The sequence below is a fragment of the Ptiloglossa arizonensis genome, chromosome 2 (assembly GCF_051014685.1).
Source record: "Ptiloglossa arizonensis isolate GNS036 chromosome 2, iyPtiAriz1_principal, whole genome shotgun sequence".
Lineage (NCBI taxonomy): Eukaryota > Metazoa > Arthropoda > Insecta > Hymenoptera > Colletidae > Ptiloglossa > Ptiloglossa arizonensis.
The window spans coordinates 29,290,192-29,305,109 of NC_135049.1; the positions used below are offsets into that span (position 1 = coordinate 29,290,192).

At 39.3% G+C, this 14,918-nt stretch overlaps 2 protein-coding genes across 4 annotated transcripts; one reads left to right on the forward strand and one right to left on the reverse strand.

The window, feature by feature from the left end:
- Nucleotides 1-43: 43 nt before the first annotated feature.
- On the reverse strand, nucleotides 44-13,352 carry LOC143143328 (uncharacterized). Its single transcript, XM_076304455.1, has 10 exons — nucleotides 13,180-13,352; nucleotides 12,343-12,584; nucleotides 11,918-12,022; nucleotides 6,034-6,312; nucleotides 4,349-4,474; nucleotides 4,166-4,244; nucleotides 3,255-3,310; nucleotides 1,173-3,173; nucleotides 881-1,051; nucleotides 44-603 (listed from the first exon to the last, which is right to left on the reverse strand). Exons 2-10 carry the CDS (start codon nucleotides 12,570-12,572, stop codon nucleotides 573-575), a joined length of 3,078 nt encoding a protein of 1,025 aa, XP_076160570.1. The 5' UTR covers nucleotides 12,573-12,584; nucleotides 13,180-13,352; the 3' UTR covers nucleotides 44-572.
- Nucleotides 13,130-14,777, forward strand: Rrp40 (exosome complex component Rrp40). Of its 3 annotated transcripts, none has more exons than XM_076304466.1 (3): nucleotides 13,130-13,720; nucleotides 13,873-14,047; nucleotides 14,142-14,777. In XM_076304466.1, the coding sequence occupies exons 1-3, from the start codon at nucleotides 13,705-13,707 to the stop codon at nucleotides 14,674-14,676; spliced, it is 726 nt and encodes a 241-aa protein (XP_076160581.1). In that variant the 5' UTR covers nucleotides 13,130-13,704; the 3' UTR covers nucleotides 14,677-14,777. The 3 variants fall into 3 exon arrangements, with proteins under 3 accessions (XP_076160581.1, XP_076160578.1, XP_076160580.1); XM_076304463.1 differs by having other exon boundaries at nucleotides 13,133-13,475; nucleotides 13,698-14,047; XM_076304465.1 differs by having other exon boundaries at nucleotides 13,133-13,441; nucleotides 13,698-14,047.
- Nucleotides 14,778-14,918: the final 141 nt, after the last annotated feature.

Genomic DNA, 14,918 nt, shown 5'->3' on the forward strand with positions numbered 1-14,918 from the left:
TAAATACATTTTATTTGCGATCGACATAAAATAAAAGAGAATCTCTACTGTAAATGTTTAATTTACAATAATTTATAAGGGAAATACACGCATGCTACATCTACATAATATCTGTAGATCGTTTGATAAGCACTTAGATACAAATGAAAAGAAAAAAAGGAGAAATCATACAAACATAAGTATACTCGATTGGCGTGAAACGAAATTCGTGTATCGATGCAATAGAGTAAATACGTTTACTCTGTAAAGTGAAATAATACCAGGCTCGCTGATTGAACATATCGATTACAGATTGGAAATTTATATATCGCCTAAAGTAGTCCCTTAGAAAATTAGTGAAGTTATACTGATAAAGTCATAATATAATCATAGTGTCCACAAAGTTATAATAAAAGAACAGAATCCGTTGCACTTATTGATTATTATGAACTAATATTCGCATCAGCAGCTAAACTGCTTATCTCGTGTTTGCTATTTACTCATACGAAAAGAAATGAAATTTGATATTCATCGTGTTTACTACTACATGAACTGTAGGAAAGTAATAGAAACGTCTGTGCGAAGCCGTAACTTTATCTTCTATGCCTGTCCCTCGATCTGTCCCTGTAGGACACAACACAAAATGGCATTAGAATAATCAAACATACAAATCAAGAATGATAAACTTATCAATAATGTCATTTTATGATTGCCTGCGGTTTAACCAACTTTTTACGAGGTTTTGTGAAAGGCACATCAATGACGAGAAATAAAATAAAAAACGCAAAAAAGTAGGTTGAAAGATAAACATTTCTACAACTGATGCAGTGGGCCTACAAAATTTGGTGCGCTGTAAAAAATCTGTTGCTACGTTATTGAAACTACTGATCACAGTACCTACCTTGTGATACGACGTCTGTCTAGGAAACTGGGTGAACCGTGACGCCGTGGTATCGACGGAGAACGAGACCTGCTAGAAGCCGAACTGCTAGATGTTGAACGAGAGGACCTGCTAGAAGCGCTACTCGATGATCGTGAGGAGCTAGAGAAACTTCTACGACTGTGCCTTGAACTAGAGAGAGAGAGGTAAGAAAAGAATTTTTCGCTTTATAACGTTTCGACATATCTTATACTTTTTAAAAAATAACACAAAACAACAGTTTCCATTACCGAGAATTGCTAAATTTATTTACCTTAAAGAAGAACGCGAACTGCTCCTGGAGCGGCTTCTCTTCTCTTTCTCCCGCGATATCCTGGACAGCGATCGTGAACGGCTTCTTGACTTTTTCGACAAAGACCGACTCCTTGACTTTTTTGACAATGACCGACTCCTGGACTTTTTTGACAATGATCGACTACGCGATTTTTTCGACAACGATCGACTCCTCGATTTCTTCGACAAAGAGCGACTTCTGGATCTTTTCGACAACGACCTCGTTCTACTTCTAGATCTTGATTTTGCCGGTGAATGAGAGGGAGACTTCTTGGAGCGTGACGGTGATCTGGAAATAGAGCGTTTGGATTCCGAGGAAGACCTCGATCTGCTTAATCTTTTCGTTCTGGTCGGGGATTTTGGTGATTTCTTGGATCTTGCTGGCGATGGAGGAGACCTATGCCTAGGGGATACAGATTTCTTGCTTCTTGACGGAGAACGTGATTTTTTGTCTCGAGAGAGGGATCTCGAAGAACGACGTCTAGGTGATCGGGAAGACCTTTTCTCCAACGACACCGATCTTGTGTAGGACCTGGAGCGTGATCTCGAATAGGACTTGTCCCTTGGAGAATGCTTTCTAGAAGCCGGTGAACTCTTCTTTGAAGTGCTCGGAGAAGCAGACCGTATTGACTTGTTCGCGTTGCTCGGTAAAGGAGGAGGTGGCGATTCACTTGGAGAACGTAATTTTATGGGCGCATCCTTGTGGGAGATTGGTGGTGAGTGCGAGGATGATTTACTCTCTGACGAATGCTTTCTTAATATAACCGGAGAATTCTTAGAAGTACTCGGAGACTTGGAGCAATGATTCGTCTTGGTTGTTATACTCGGTGATCTTGAGTTCATTTTATTCAAAGTTGGTGGTAATGGAGGAGGTGATTCACTTGGCGATCGTATCTTTATGGCTGCCTCTTCTCGGGTCAATGGTAACGCAGGTGAAGGTGATCTGCTCGATACTGGCGACTGGATAGCAGGTAGATGCGATATAGGTGAATTTGACTTAGACTTCTCCTGAACAGGACAAATAGTGTTTTGTACCATTTTTGGTGGGTCATTTGGTAATGCAATATCAAGTACGCTATCCTCTTTCTTCTCTAATTTCACCTTTACAGGACTAATTACTTTTTTCCCTAGACTTTCTCTAGCCTTCGCAGCTAATCCACTTTGCAAACGTTTCAGAGTATGCAGTTCCTTCATCTTTTCCTCGTCTTCCGGCTTCGGTTCGTCGTCCGCTATGTCAGTTTCATCTTCGCTGGAAGATCGGAGTCTGACCCTCGGAGTGATCGTCCGGATTTTTCTAGTTCTAGAACTCGATCGAGACTTCCGTTTACTGTCTTGAACTTTCTTTTGATCTCGTTTTTTCTTGTCTTCCAATATCTGTTTGTATCGTTCAGGATTCTTCCTCACGGGAGAATAGCTCAAGGTGGATCGTCTAGATTTACTTCTCGTCCTACTGCGGCTTCTACGACGATCTCTCGATCTCTCTCGTCTATCTCTCTGTCTCCTAGGAGATCTTGATCTTCTTCGAGAATCGGATCTTCTGCGTCTAGGTGGTGGTGATAATCTACGTCGTGATCCATACCGATCGTATCTCGATCGACTTCTGCTTCTGGACACCGAGCATCTGTTGTACCTTCTAGGAGACCTTGACATTCTTCTTCTTCTTGGCGAAGGACTGATTCTTCGTGATCTTGAATATCTCCTAGGAGACCTTCCTCTATCGATTCTGCTTCTTGATGGAGATCTATGTCGTCGTGGTGGAGGACTTTTATGTGCAACTGGTGACTTATCCTTCTTCTCCGGAACAACTTTTTTGATCGGAGAATCTTTCTTTTTAAGGGGTGGAGTTTCAGTTCGACTTTTTTCTTGCTTCTTTGGTGAACGATTTGGCCGAGGCTCTTTGGGCGTATTTTCTGCTTCGTCATTTTTTGTTTTTTCCACAACTTTATCAGGTTTAATAGACTTCCTCGGCCTTTCTGGGGAGCTGTAAATTTAATCAACGTATATATTGTATTAAGTCTTCTCTTTTCATCAAAATCAAATTTACGAAATCTTTTGAACATACCTGTCCGAGGAGCTCTCGGATGACTGATGCTTCCTCTTGGCAGCTACTTTTTTCTTCTAAAAGAAGAACAGTACAGATTACTAAGTTAGACAACATTAGCTAGTGAACACCAATCATGCATATGTACTTGTCAGTAGGATAAAAAAAAAGATATCACAATTCGTTAAAAACTTTCTGGAGTCTGCTCATTCGCTCTAGTACAAATATATTCGATGGATAATTTAAAATGTACACAATGTTCAGGCTGAAAATTGTAATATGTTAATAAAAAATAAACATCAAGAAAATAGAGATCACAAGCTAATGCGTGAGTAGTATATGCACTAATTTTGTTCGCATTGCACCTATGTCAAAGAACAAGCAGTCTCCTATTATTACTTTCTCGTAAATGTGATGGTGCTTGACACAAAACGAGTGAAAGGCAACAACAATCGCAAGTTTGTACGAATATAAATCACAAATTATTATTACATTGAGTAGCGGCATATCTGGTACTCACTCAGGGAATATATCCTGTCAAATGGCGCTGATAATTACAAACAATACTGAGATTTACACTTTTGAAATAATGACTGTTAACTTGAAATCAGATAAAAATCTTTACAGAAACAAGCAATGAATCATGCTTATTCAAAGATAGGCAGCAACACAAATTTTTGATAATCCAATGTTAATTGACAACTAATCAAGGGAAAATGAACGCAAAGTAGATGTCACATGCTCCTGCTTCACGTGCTAAGGTATATATGGAGATTATATATATATGTATATATATGTATATGTATGTATGTGTGTATATATATATATGTGTATATATATATATATATATATAGTTATAAATATATATATGTATAGAAAGAGACAGGAAGATAGAAATTTCATATCTGTTTCCTTTGCAATATTTTTCCTACCTCATGCTTTTCTTTTGCCTCAGCTTTAGACTTCTTCTTCTTCTTTTTCCTTTTCTTCTTCGATTCAGTTTCGGAAGAGCTACGTAACATATAATTAAGTTTCATTAAAAACACATAATCGTAAGAAAATCGGGAGACAAATTTATAACTATGTTTACTATAAGTTTACACCCATAGTATTACCTGCTATCGTCTGATGCTTCGCTAGAATCACTATCAGAGGAACTAGCCTCGGCCTTTTTGTGTTTTTTGTCCTTTTTCTTCTTTTTAGATTTATCTTTTTTCTTACTAGCCTTTGGAGATTCCGACCTAGGAAATACATTTATCATTATTCTAAGAGTTTCACCGAGCAAAGTCTTAGTTTGTTGTTTTAATAATATTTAGTTTTTAATTCTTGCAGTGGGCGTCTTCCTGTCGACAAGTGCATACCTTGTGCTGACAATAAAGAAAGCTGTAGTACAATGTATCCGTGTGTGAAACAAATACTTTGTTCTAGTGATACAAGCTACCTGCTTTTAATGAGTTCGATCAAAGAAACGAATAAACATTTGAAAGTAACTGAGAACGCGTATTCTGATGAAAGTTTGCACCGAACTATTTCAGCATCTGGACAAGGTTTTAAAGTCGAAAATAGAAACTAACTTATACATACATGTATATGTATAGGAAATGCAGTGTGTAAACTTTAATGTTTATTGATATTAAACAGAATAAAAACTGTCTCTTTCTTTCACTGCAATCCCAAGTGAATTAAGTAATAAAAAATATAAATACGATACATATACAGATGAAAGTCACAATATTGGGCTATAGCTAACAAACCGACTACATAATCGTTTATTTGAAAGATTTAGTTTTTCATAGTCGTCTGAGACATTTGTTAAACCAGCCACGATAAAGCACGTATGTAAAACCACATCTTTCAAAAGTTACAAAAGACAAGTATACAAAATATGAGGAGTATTGATATAATATGGGATTAGCATTACCTTGATAACCATCGATAGGGACGGACTTGTCAGAAAAAAATAGAGAGATGACATTAACAACAAGCTTTATCGATAACAACAACAAAGATAGAAATGCATGATTTACGCGTCAGATTGGTTACGTTATTTGTTTAAAAAACCCGCGTTTATTTTGTATATTAAGTAAATGTTTGCCCATCACATACTGTTAGTATTATCGTATTTAGATATGTACAACGTTTCGCTGACATAATGGAAATCAGAGTATAGCAAACATTTACCTCTAATTGCGCCTATAAGACAATACCTAAACAAAAGGCAATGAACGGACTCGATTGTCTTTTTTTCTCAATACAGAGATTATAATGCTTTCGAGAGTGTTTTTGGAAAGTAGACGCGACGACCACACTTACCTACTGAGCCTACTGGGTAGGCACTCAGTCCTCCTCAGTTCTGTTTGAAACAGAGAAAGGTGTATGGGACATGAAATAGTAGGTGAGTCATGATTCAGTATCTGACAAGAGGTGTGTAGTAAGCAAATGAACGAGTGTGGACTTGCGGTAAATGAATAATTAACTGGGGAGGATAGGAACTACTATAGGGGGATGTTTGTTCGGTCTTGGAGCCTGGATTCTTGTACATCTTGGCAACAATATTCCATAGATAAATCTATTTCCTCTTTCACGATGTGGTCATTCAACAGTAGTATATGTATCGCTACATTGTATTATAATATAACATAATATACATTCGGTAGGATCGTCTTGTCATCTAATATACCATAGAACAATGTAGTAATATCACGACTACAGTTTATCCGTTCTCGATTACTCGTTTATTATTAGCAACAACATCGAATCCAGCCTCCACTGACCCGTGCACCGTTACGTTGTCTTTTACCTTTCCTTCTTGTGCTTCTTCCCCTTTTTCTTTTTGGTCGTGCTACCGGAACGTTTTCGTTTCTTCTTCTCCGGGGCAGACGTTGTGTCCGGAGCCGGACTCGGGGTCCGTACAAGTTCGTACACTTTGCTCGCAGCAGCTCTCGCCTCTGCCTCGCGCGCGTGTCTCTCGGGATCTAGGCTACTTCCCTCCACGAAGAACTCCGATATACCAAATGCCTCCCGTAGCTTAGCATTTTTCTCTTGCTGCGCCTCGGCAATTTGGTGGGTCTCTCGAACACTGGAACAACGATTGTTATTCGTCTCGCTACCACTGTACAATTCGCCGATCCGTCACGATTCAACGGGGCGCTGTTGCGACAACAACTCCTCTCTCTCTCTCTCTCTCTCTGTCACCGATCCAATCCTCGCGCCACGAACGAGAAACCGTTCGCGTACACCAATGGTATCCAACATAGTGGTACACCGTATACGGCCACAATCACCTGCAAACGGACCAAGTAGCACGTGATACTCTCAAACCATTCGAGTTTCAATTTGTTCGCGAAAAAACGTACACGATTCGATGTTGCACGATGGACGAAAATAAACACACCAAGAGTGGCAGAAACGCCGTGACCTATTTCGAGATTTTATAATCTCCCTTATGGAAAACACGAAGAAGGACAGAAAAATCACAATCGAAGCGAGGAGGAAATAATCGTTACCGCGTCGAGATTTTCACCGTCATCGTCGCGCGAGCGGGCCCCGAGGTCTTCACTGAGCTCGAGCTTCGCGACGATCCATAGAGACTCGCGAGCTCCGGCAAAGGGCCCCGAAGGGTGCTGTTGGATGACGTCCTCCTCCGAGCGGTCGCAACGAAGGTGGACGAGAAGGTGTTCGGACAATGCGGCAAACCAGTGACATAACACTGGAGAACTATACCGAGGAGAAATCGAGGCGGCCCCTCTTCTGCCCCGCGAGTGAAAAGCAGCAGCAAGCGAGGCCGGGGTCGGTCGAGAGCCACCCCTACGCCAACGCTCCAGCGCGGATCAATACAATCCAGCTGTTCTCTTTTCTGGTATCCCTTTCGCGCCAGTCGCCCGCTACACGCTCAAATTGAAGAGCCAACCGCTCGCCTCCGCGAGTCACCACCCCCCAAATCCGACCCGGGGTCAACAGGAAAATATTTTTTCGCCCTTTAACCTACCGCTACACACACCCGCCTTCCCCCATCTTGAGGGGGAAGACAAAATTCCCTCGTGTATCGTGCCGAGAATATTTATTTCGAAAAAAAATTTCTTTCCAAGTGGAAAGATTAAAAAATCTTGACGATATTGTTTCCATTCTTTGAATCTCCTGTGCTAATTTTCTATCTGTCTACGGAGAGAAAATTGATTAGAAAATTGATCGGTTCATTATACAGCTCCTTGTATTCTGCATAATATATTTTCCCTGCCCCTCGCGCTACGTTGTTACGCGTTAGAGAGAGATTAAATAATTGTTGATTACTAATTTTGCAATTTCTCGTACTCTCCACAGGGAATATTCCCTTTAGTTTTGTTCTCCACGATTGAGGGCGGGAATGATTTTATTCCAGGCAGACTGGGAATTACCGGGAACAAAGAAATACCGTGTGGATTGCATTTGCACGGGGGCGGTTAATTTGGAAGATTATGGTGTTTTAATGGCAACAGTTGTTTGTGTGGAAATGTTTCCCTGTTGCGAGGGATTGGGGAGTCAACAGCATGACTCACCCCTGAGCTTAGCACGCAGAGGAAGGTTGTTTGCCTTTTTAATCCTCAGCTAGCCCCTGTTTTTTCCATCGATCGCCTGAGATAAATTTGAATTTCGTAACGTTTTTTCAAGTAACGAATTTATAAGGCGGTCTTCGCGCGGCAGGGGACTAGACGTTTAATATAAAACTAGAAAAAACATTTAACCTACCGCGTAATCGAGAATAGCGCCAAATTTTAAATTTGAATTTTTTTTTTTATTACGCGGGAAAGTTCCAAAAATAATCGTTTTGAAAATTCTGTGCTCGGTCTGTTACATCGATAAAAAATTGTAAATATTTGATTTATTATGGTGTCTCTTGTTCTCGAGTCGAGACGGAACAAGACGAAACGGGATATTAATAGCTCGTGTTTTTAAATTAAAAGATAAACCAATGTATCATTGTGAAAGTATCGAAGACACGCGTAGAGCTATTTCCTCGATTTCTATGTATTAAAGTGCGTGCCATCGGACGTATCGAATATCCTGGTGGGACAAGTGGGGACGTTAATCTGCGGTCAGAGATATCCAATTCCTCTAGTTACCCTTCTAACACGGACAACGAAAGAGTTAACCCAGATTGATTGGTAATCTTGGCCCGTATCTTCGTTTCGCGATATAAAAATAATCAATTTTCAACTCATCATCGTAACAATATAATCGCCGAATGAATCTACATTTGATTTCTAATCGAAATACAAATTTCCAAAGAAACCACACTTGAGAGCAAACGAATTTTTCAAGCCTATGCTACACAATTGGCAACAAGAAATTCCAACAATTCGCGCGCATCTCGAACGATCTCGAAGCACAAGTTCGTTTAGAGTTAAGAGACAGACAGTTGAAGAGCTTATTTCCGAAACGTTTTAACTCCAACAAACGTACTTAACGCATCAGCGCATGAAACATAAGCTTCGTTGTTAAGTGTCTCTTAAACAATAAAGTGTCTACGCAAATGGACGAACACGAATGGAATATTTTAAAGTTCTTCGCCTGGAAGCAAAGTAGAGTAATTCTCTATTATACTTTACTTTCGAAACATTATAAAAAGAATTTACCATTTCGTTATTTAAACACCCATGAATTTCTCAATACCAAACCAAATAATGGGTGTCCGAATAATTCCCTTAAAATTTTTCCAGTAAAATTTCCAAGGATTGTTTTTTTCTATCGGGAATCTCGATAAACCCTGTTACGCAAAAGAGGATTAATAACGTTTCAAAAATGATTTTATCGATCGTGTGCAACGAACGGAATAAACCTCCGGCTTTGTGTGTACGAAAAGGGTACAAAAGTAAATTCACCTGACGACGGAGCGCATGTTGCTTCGCCGTCCGGCGAGGAGATGGAGTTGTATGCGCTGACAGCAACAACAATGCTGTCGCATCTGCAGCTGTGCGCGCTTCTTTCCGTTCGCAGCTTGCAGTTTGCGTTTACGTGACCGTTTGATCACCTTCTGCCGATCCAGGAAAAAGTTTCCCCGCCATAGCGTCTCGAAGAAGGCGCGGCCGTCGGCTGGACCACGTCCACGGGCTGGTTTCAGCGGAGAAACCGTCACGGACATAGTCATTCCTCGAGGTTACAATCCCGTATTGGACAAAGAACCTTCTTTCTCTTGGGTTGATTACAGTTCAAGAACCGAGATCAAAAATTAAACGTGGTCCGTTGGACTCGTTTTCGTCCACGAGTACGTTTCTTGATCCCTCTCTGAAAAGTATACATTCGATACCCTTTATCGATAGATATTTGACGTTCGATGTTTCTTTCAATTCCTTTATAATTTATCCGTCGGTTATCCACGATGATTTTTCGCCAGTGTCGTTGCCCGATCGATCGTTTCGTTTAGCATCCAATTTGTCGAGCCGACGGGAGAGCCCTAAAACGATCTGCGTCCTTGAATAATTAACGGCCGAGCAATTAGACGAGCATTAAGTACGATCGGCCGCTAATTTACGCTAAGGAGCTCCACCGGTTTGGCTGCACGCTGTGCAAGTAGTCGCAGCTTAATCCCTTCTCGAGGCAAGCTTTGATAGTTAGGAGCGCGGAAGGGGGTTAGGAGAAGGGAGGTGAGGGGTTGGAGGCGAAGGTAATGGCTTCCTCCCCGGATTACACCAGTACCGACGCCGCTATTTGGAATTTCTGCTGTTCCAAGCGCAAGAACAATCATCCGGCAACGATGATGAAAACGTCAGCTTTGTTTCTCGCTGGTTCCTCCTTCCTTCTTTTCTTTTTGTCTCTGTCTTTTCACAGTCTGTTGAACGATTGTTTCTCCCAAGAGTAATCAACGTTGAAGCAAGTTTCTCCCTTGGATCGTTCCTTCTCCTCTTCGGTCGTCTCCACTTGGAACCGCTCCATCAGCGAGGAGACATTCTCGATAAATCTCTCTGTTGCGCGATTCTCTCTTAATATAGTGTTCTATTACTTTAACACTGTGTATATATATAGATGTGTATGTATATATGTATATTATATATATACATCTTAGTAGCTTGTATAAGAATATAAGAATCTATCGGTGGTCTTATTCTCTAGCTTAACGAGACTAAGGAAGACTTCAGAATCAGGCACACTATCGTCCTTCTTACCGTATACCATGTATAGGTGACAAAGTATGACGGTTCATCTTAATATTATCGTCGATTCATCGACTTGGAGACACATGGATTTATATATAATAAAGTTGATCTCTTACGACCCTTTCGACCTCTCTTGATCGATCCGTGACACGTGCGGACCCTTATTGATATTATCTTCGGATATCCTCCTTGTTCACTGGCTGATAGAATTCCCCGAAATCCTTTTTCTTGTTTCTTCGATCAATTAACAAACCTCTCCGTTACTCGACAATTTCGGCAAACACGCGTATCCACGTGGGTGAATCGGATGAAAATCGAGGTCTCGTTTTGAGATCTTTTCTAGACGTTTCTTAACGGGTACCTTAGGGCTACACTTAAACGCGATTACTTGTCGCTTATGATTACTTAGAGATTATTAATATCGTTAACGGACTACACGCTAATGGAAGACTTTTGTGATTTTTTTTGTCGAGTGTATCACAAAAAACGTTACATGTTTCCTCTTTATTTGTTTCCTTACAGCACTCTCGATTATTTCCCGACGATTCGTGCACCCGACGGGAGTCGACGACGCGCAGCGTCGCAACGCCGGTCCATCCTCGCACTGAGGCGGAAAAGTCGAGTGAGATGCTGGAACAAACTCTCTCCCTCTCCGCGTTCCCCTTCCCCGGCGTCTCTGTTTCTCTTTCCGTGCCACCCCCGTGTCTCTCCCTTTTCGTGGGTGGCGCCGGCGCCATGGGGTACGTCGATATCGGCCGCGTAACACCCCTAAAAGCCGGCCCGAGAATGCGACCGTCTCCACCCTCCAATAATATTGGGCTTAGCGGGAACCTGCGTTTCAACGAAGGGGTGCGGATGCTCGAAGATTGCACTCGCACCACCATTCACCGTGAAAACTAACAGACACTCTCGCCTCGAGATCCCTCGAACGACCCTAATTTTTTATTTCTCGTGTACTTTTAAGTATCTTCAAGTTTTAAGTATCGTACAATTTGAATAAGACTAAACGGTACAGCTAAATAGAAGCTCAATAACTTTTACCATTGCACAGCTTAGTATGTTGGAGATTCCTTTTGTAAATCAAAATACAAATAGTTTGAAAATGTAAGAAACTTTTTAATAATATTTCGCAATAAAATTTTGGAGAACTTAAATTCAGATAAGTCTATGGCATGGATTAAATATTTATGCCTTCCCTTTCGTATCAAATCTTACCCATGGATCTTTTGGAAGGAAAGCTCGAGTGCACACAAGATACAGACACTAGACGTCTCGTATCATCTATGAACTATATATAGATAGTATGCTAGATTACTAGAGGAGTCACCAAAAATAATTCTTGTCCGTACATTTTCTTACTATCATTTACATGCTTGCTCACAATGCTCTATTATACGTGCAATTTATTATTACAAATTGATTTATATGTTGCATAATGTATTTCCTTTGAATGTGATTGTTTATTTGTTTTACTTATAATCTTGTAACATAAACTGTGTACACAGATACAAAATATTGAACCAAAGATAAGTAAAGAACAAAAATTGTACTTACTTAACGCGCCCAAATTCATCTCGAGGTACTGATGGCTTGGCGTCGCTTCCCATTAACATAGATCTGTATGATTCTACTTTCTTTTTTACCTCTTCGGTAGTAAATCTATAAAATACAATAAAAGTCCAAGTAAATAAGTATTCTAGTATTCGTTGCATTGTAGATGGCAACCTATAGAAGAACTACATTGTGTAGAAAGAATATATTGAAGCCAAAGATAAGCTAAATCCAATTGAAGTTTAGAATCTCATTTAGTATCGGGTTCAAGGAATTGGCAAAGCTTTGTGTTCATTGTATGATTCTTCATATACAAGGATTATTTATAAAAAGGGCACAGATTATTTTATCCATTCAAAGCAAACATTATACTATAATAATAACAGAATTTTTGTAATATGGTATTAAATTATCAAAAATATTCTTACCCTTGTTCTTCCAAAATATCAGCAAATTCTGCACATTTAACTTCGACTTTCCGTTTTCTGACATGATCAAGAATTTCTTTGTTAGGTTGTTTATTAAGTTGATCTAATTTTCCTTCGTCACTTTTGTAAGTAACCTTTTCTTTCGTTTTGCGTACAATTGCCCAATTCCTTTGGACATGTCCATTGGTTCCAGAACCACGTGGTGTCTGTAATCCAATACCATTGTACATCTTGTATCAAACCTATAAATATAAAATATAAGTTTTAAATATACAATTAATAGAAACAATGTTAATCAATGAACCAATGACATTGTTTACAAATGAACGTTTGTAAGTAATATTTACATAATAATACAACTTTGCCCTTGCATAATTAAACAACAATATCTGCTAAGTCGACATATAAAGTTTTCACTTGAACTTAAGGGTTCATAAAAGAAGAAATTTTAAGAAGAAATAGTTGTTTGTAATTTTTTATAGAGGCACGCAATAACAAGAATCGGAGGCACGTTTCTATACATAATATGAGTTAATGAGTACCTCGACAATGAATGACAGTAAGTGTATAACAACAGTAGTGGTTACATTTAAAAACCTGAATAAAGATCTTCTCTATTGTAATTGCGGAACAAAGTACTAGAATCGCACCAAATATCTAACATCGAATCTCAACTAAATAGCAACGAATCGATCGACAATATGACGTGATTGAACTAATAACTTAGGAGGGAGCGGGAAGGTAGGTTAGAATAGAACACACGCAAATCAATTATCGATCCGGCGAGTGCTGTGCAAATCTTACTTGGGTAGAGTTCGCGTTATCGTGAGACGTTACCTTTGCATTAGTAACACCGTCGACGATCTCGCTGTGCCATCCACGCGACTGTCGATCTTCCGACTTGTCTCGGAATAAAATTGATCAGTGAAAAAAACACAACGAGCACCACAATTTCCGTGGCGTTACCGTTTCACGCGGTAGCCTCGCGACATGCCGTGTGGTGGCGCCACTGTTTCCCATAAGCGTGGAATTGAGAGAATTGCATTATTCGCTCCATAATCGGTTCGCGCGGCAACATTATTGTTCTCTTCATAGATCGGTCAGATTACATAAATTGCCATAAATTCGATATAGTTAGTGTTAAAGAGAATTGTTACTCTATTCATAACTAGGTTAAATTAAAATTTTAATAATAAGTATTGCATAATTGATTGCATCAATTAATGTAAATTATACTGCGCAATCGCGTCTCATTTTCGAATCAGCGCGCGAGAGACTAGCAGAACATACACTGAACTTGTCACACGGGAGAACGCACGTGCTAATGTAATGTAACCAAAAAATTATGTTTGTAGGTGTGAAATGATTTTAATAGAAGGTAATACATCTTTTTAATTAACCCTGTTTATGGACGTACACTACTAAAACGTATTACTAAATGCTACATATTTATAAATACCAATATCGAATTTATACTGCAACTTGAGAGAAAAGTTGTTTGCTCTCAATAAATAATGGAAGTTAACATAGGAGATGTGATAATGCCTGGAGATATTGTGAAGGATATTGCAACGATGAAGAAAAAAGAAACAATCATTCTTGGGCCCGGATTACGTCGCGAAGCCGATACAGTTTTCGCGTATAAAGCAGGTGTACTAAAGAAAAGAGACCCAGCTGTATATTATGTAGATACTTATCAAAAACGGTAACTAAATTTCATCCAAAAATTTACTTTGTACTAATACCCAAACTTCTATTTAAATAACGTTTAATTACAAGTATGTACCAAATGCTTTCAGGTATGTACCAAATCGTGGAGAAAATGTAATTGGTATAATAACGCAAAGAGGTGGGGATATTTTTAAAGTAGATATAGGGGCCAATGAACAGGCATCTCTTTCGTACCTTGCGTTTGAAGGCGCTACCAAAAAAAATCGTCCTGATATACAAGTTGGTGATCTTGTTTTTGCAAAGCTTTTAGTTGCTAGCAAAGATATGGAACCAGAACTTGTATGCGTAGATTCTCATGGCAAAGAAAAGAATTTAGGTGCTTTGAGTTCCGATGGCATGCTCTTTACCTGTTCTTTGAACCTGATCAGAAAAATATTAAACCGTAGTACTCCACTGTTTAATACATTGGCACGTAGTCAAGCATTTGAAGTAGCAATTGGGATGAATGGTAAAGTATGGGTGAAAGCAAGGACTATTCAAGAAACAATAGCAGTGGTAAATGCTATTTTGGCAGCAGAATATACTGCACCTAATAATATAGTAAAGTTATGTTCAGACATTGAAAAGACCTTACTTTTAACGCAATCAAATAACATGGATTAATTGTAATTAAAAGGAACATCCATCTGTTACGAATGATTATTTATTGTATCAATATTTTTAATGAGTTTTATAAATAAATCTGTATGACTTCTTATATGAAATATGGTGATTATAGTGACAACCATTCTGACAACCATCGTGATAAAAATGTAGAATTAAACTACACGTAGTACATACAGTATCGTTAAGTATGCTGGTCATGTACACTGCTATGGTAATACAATGAATGGATTTTTATTAAA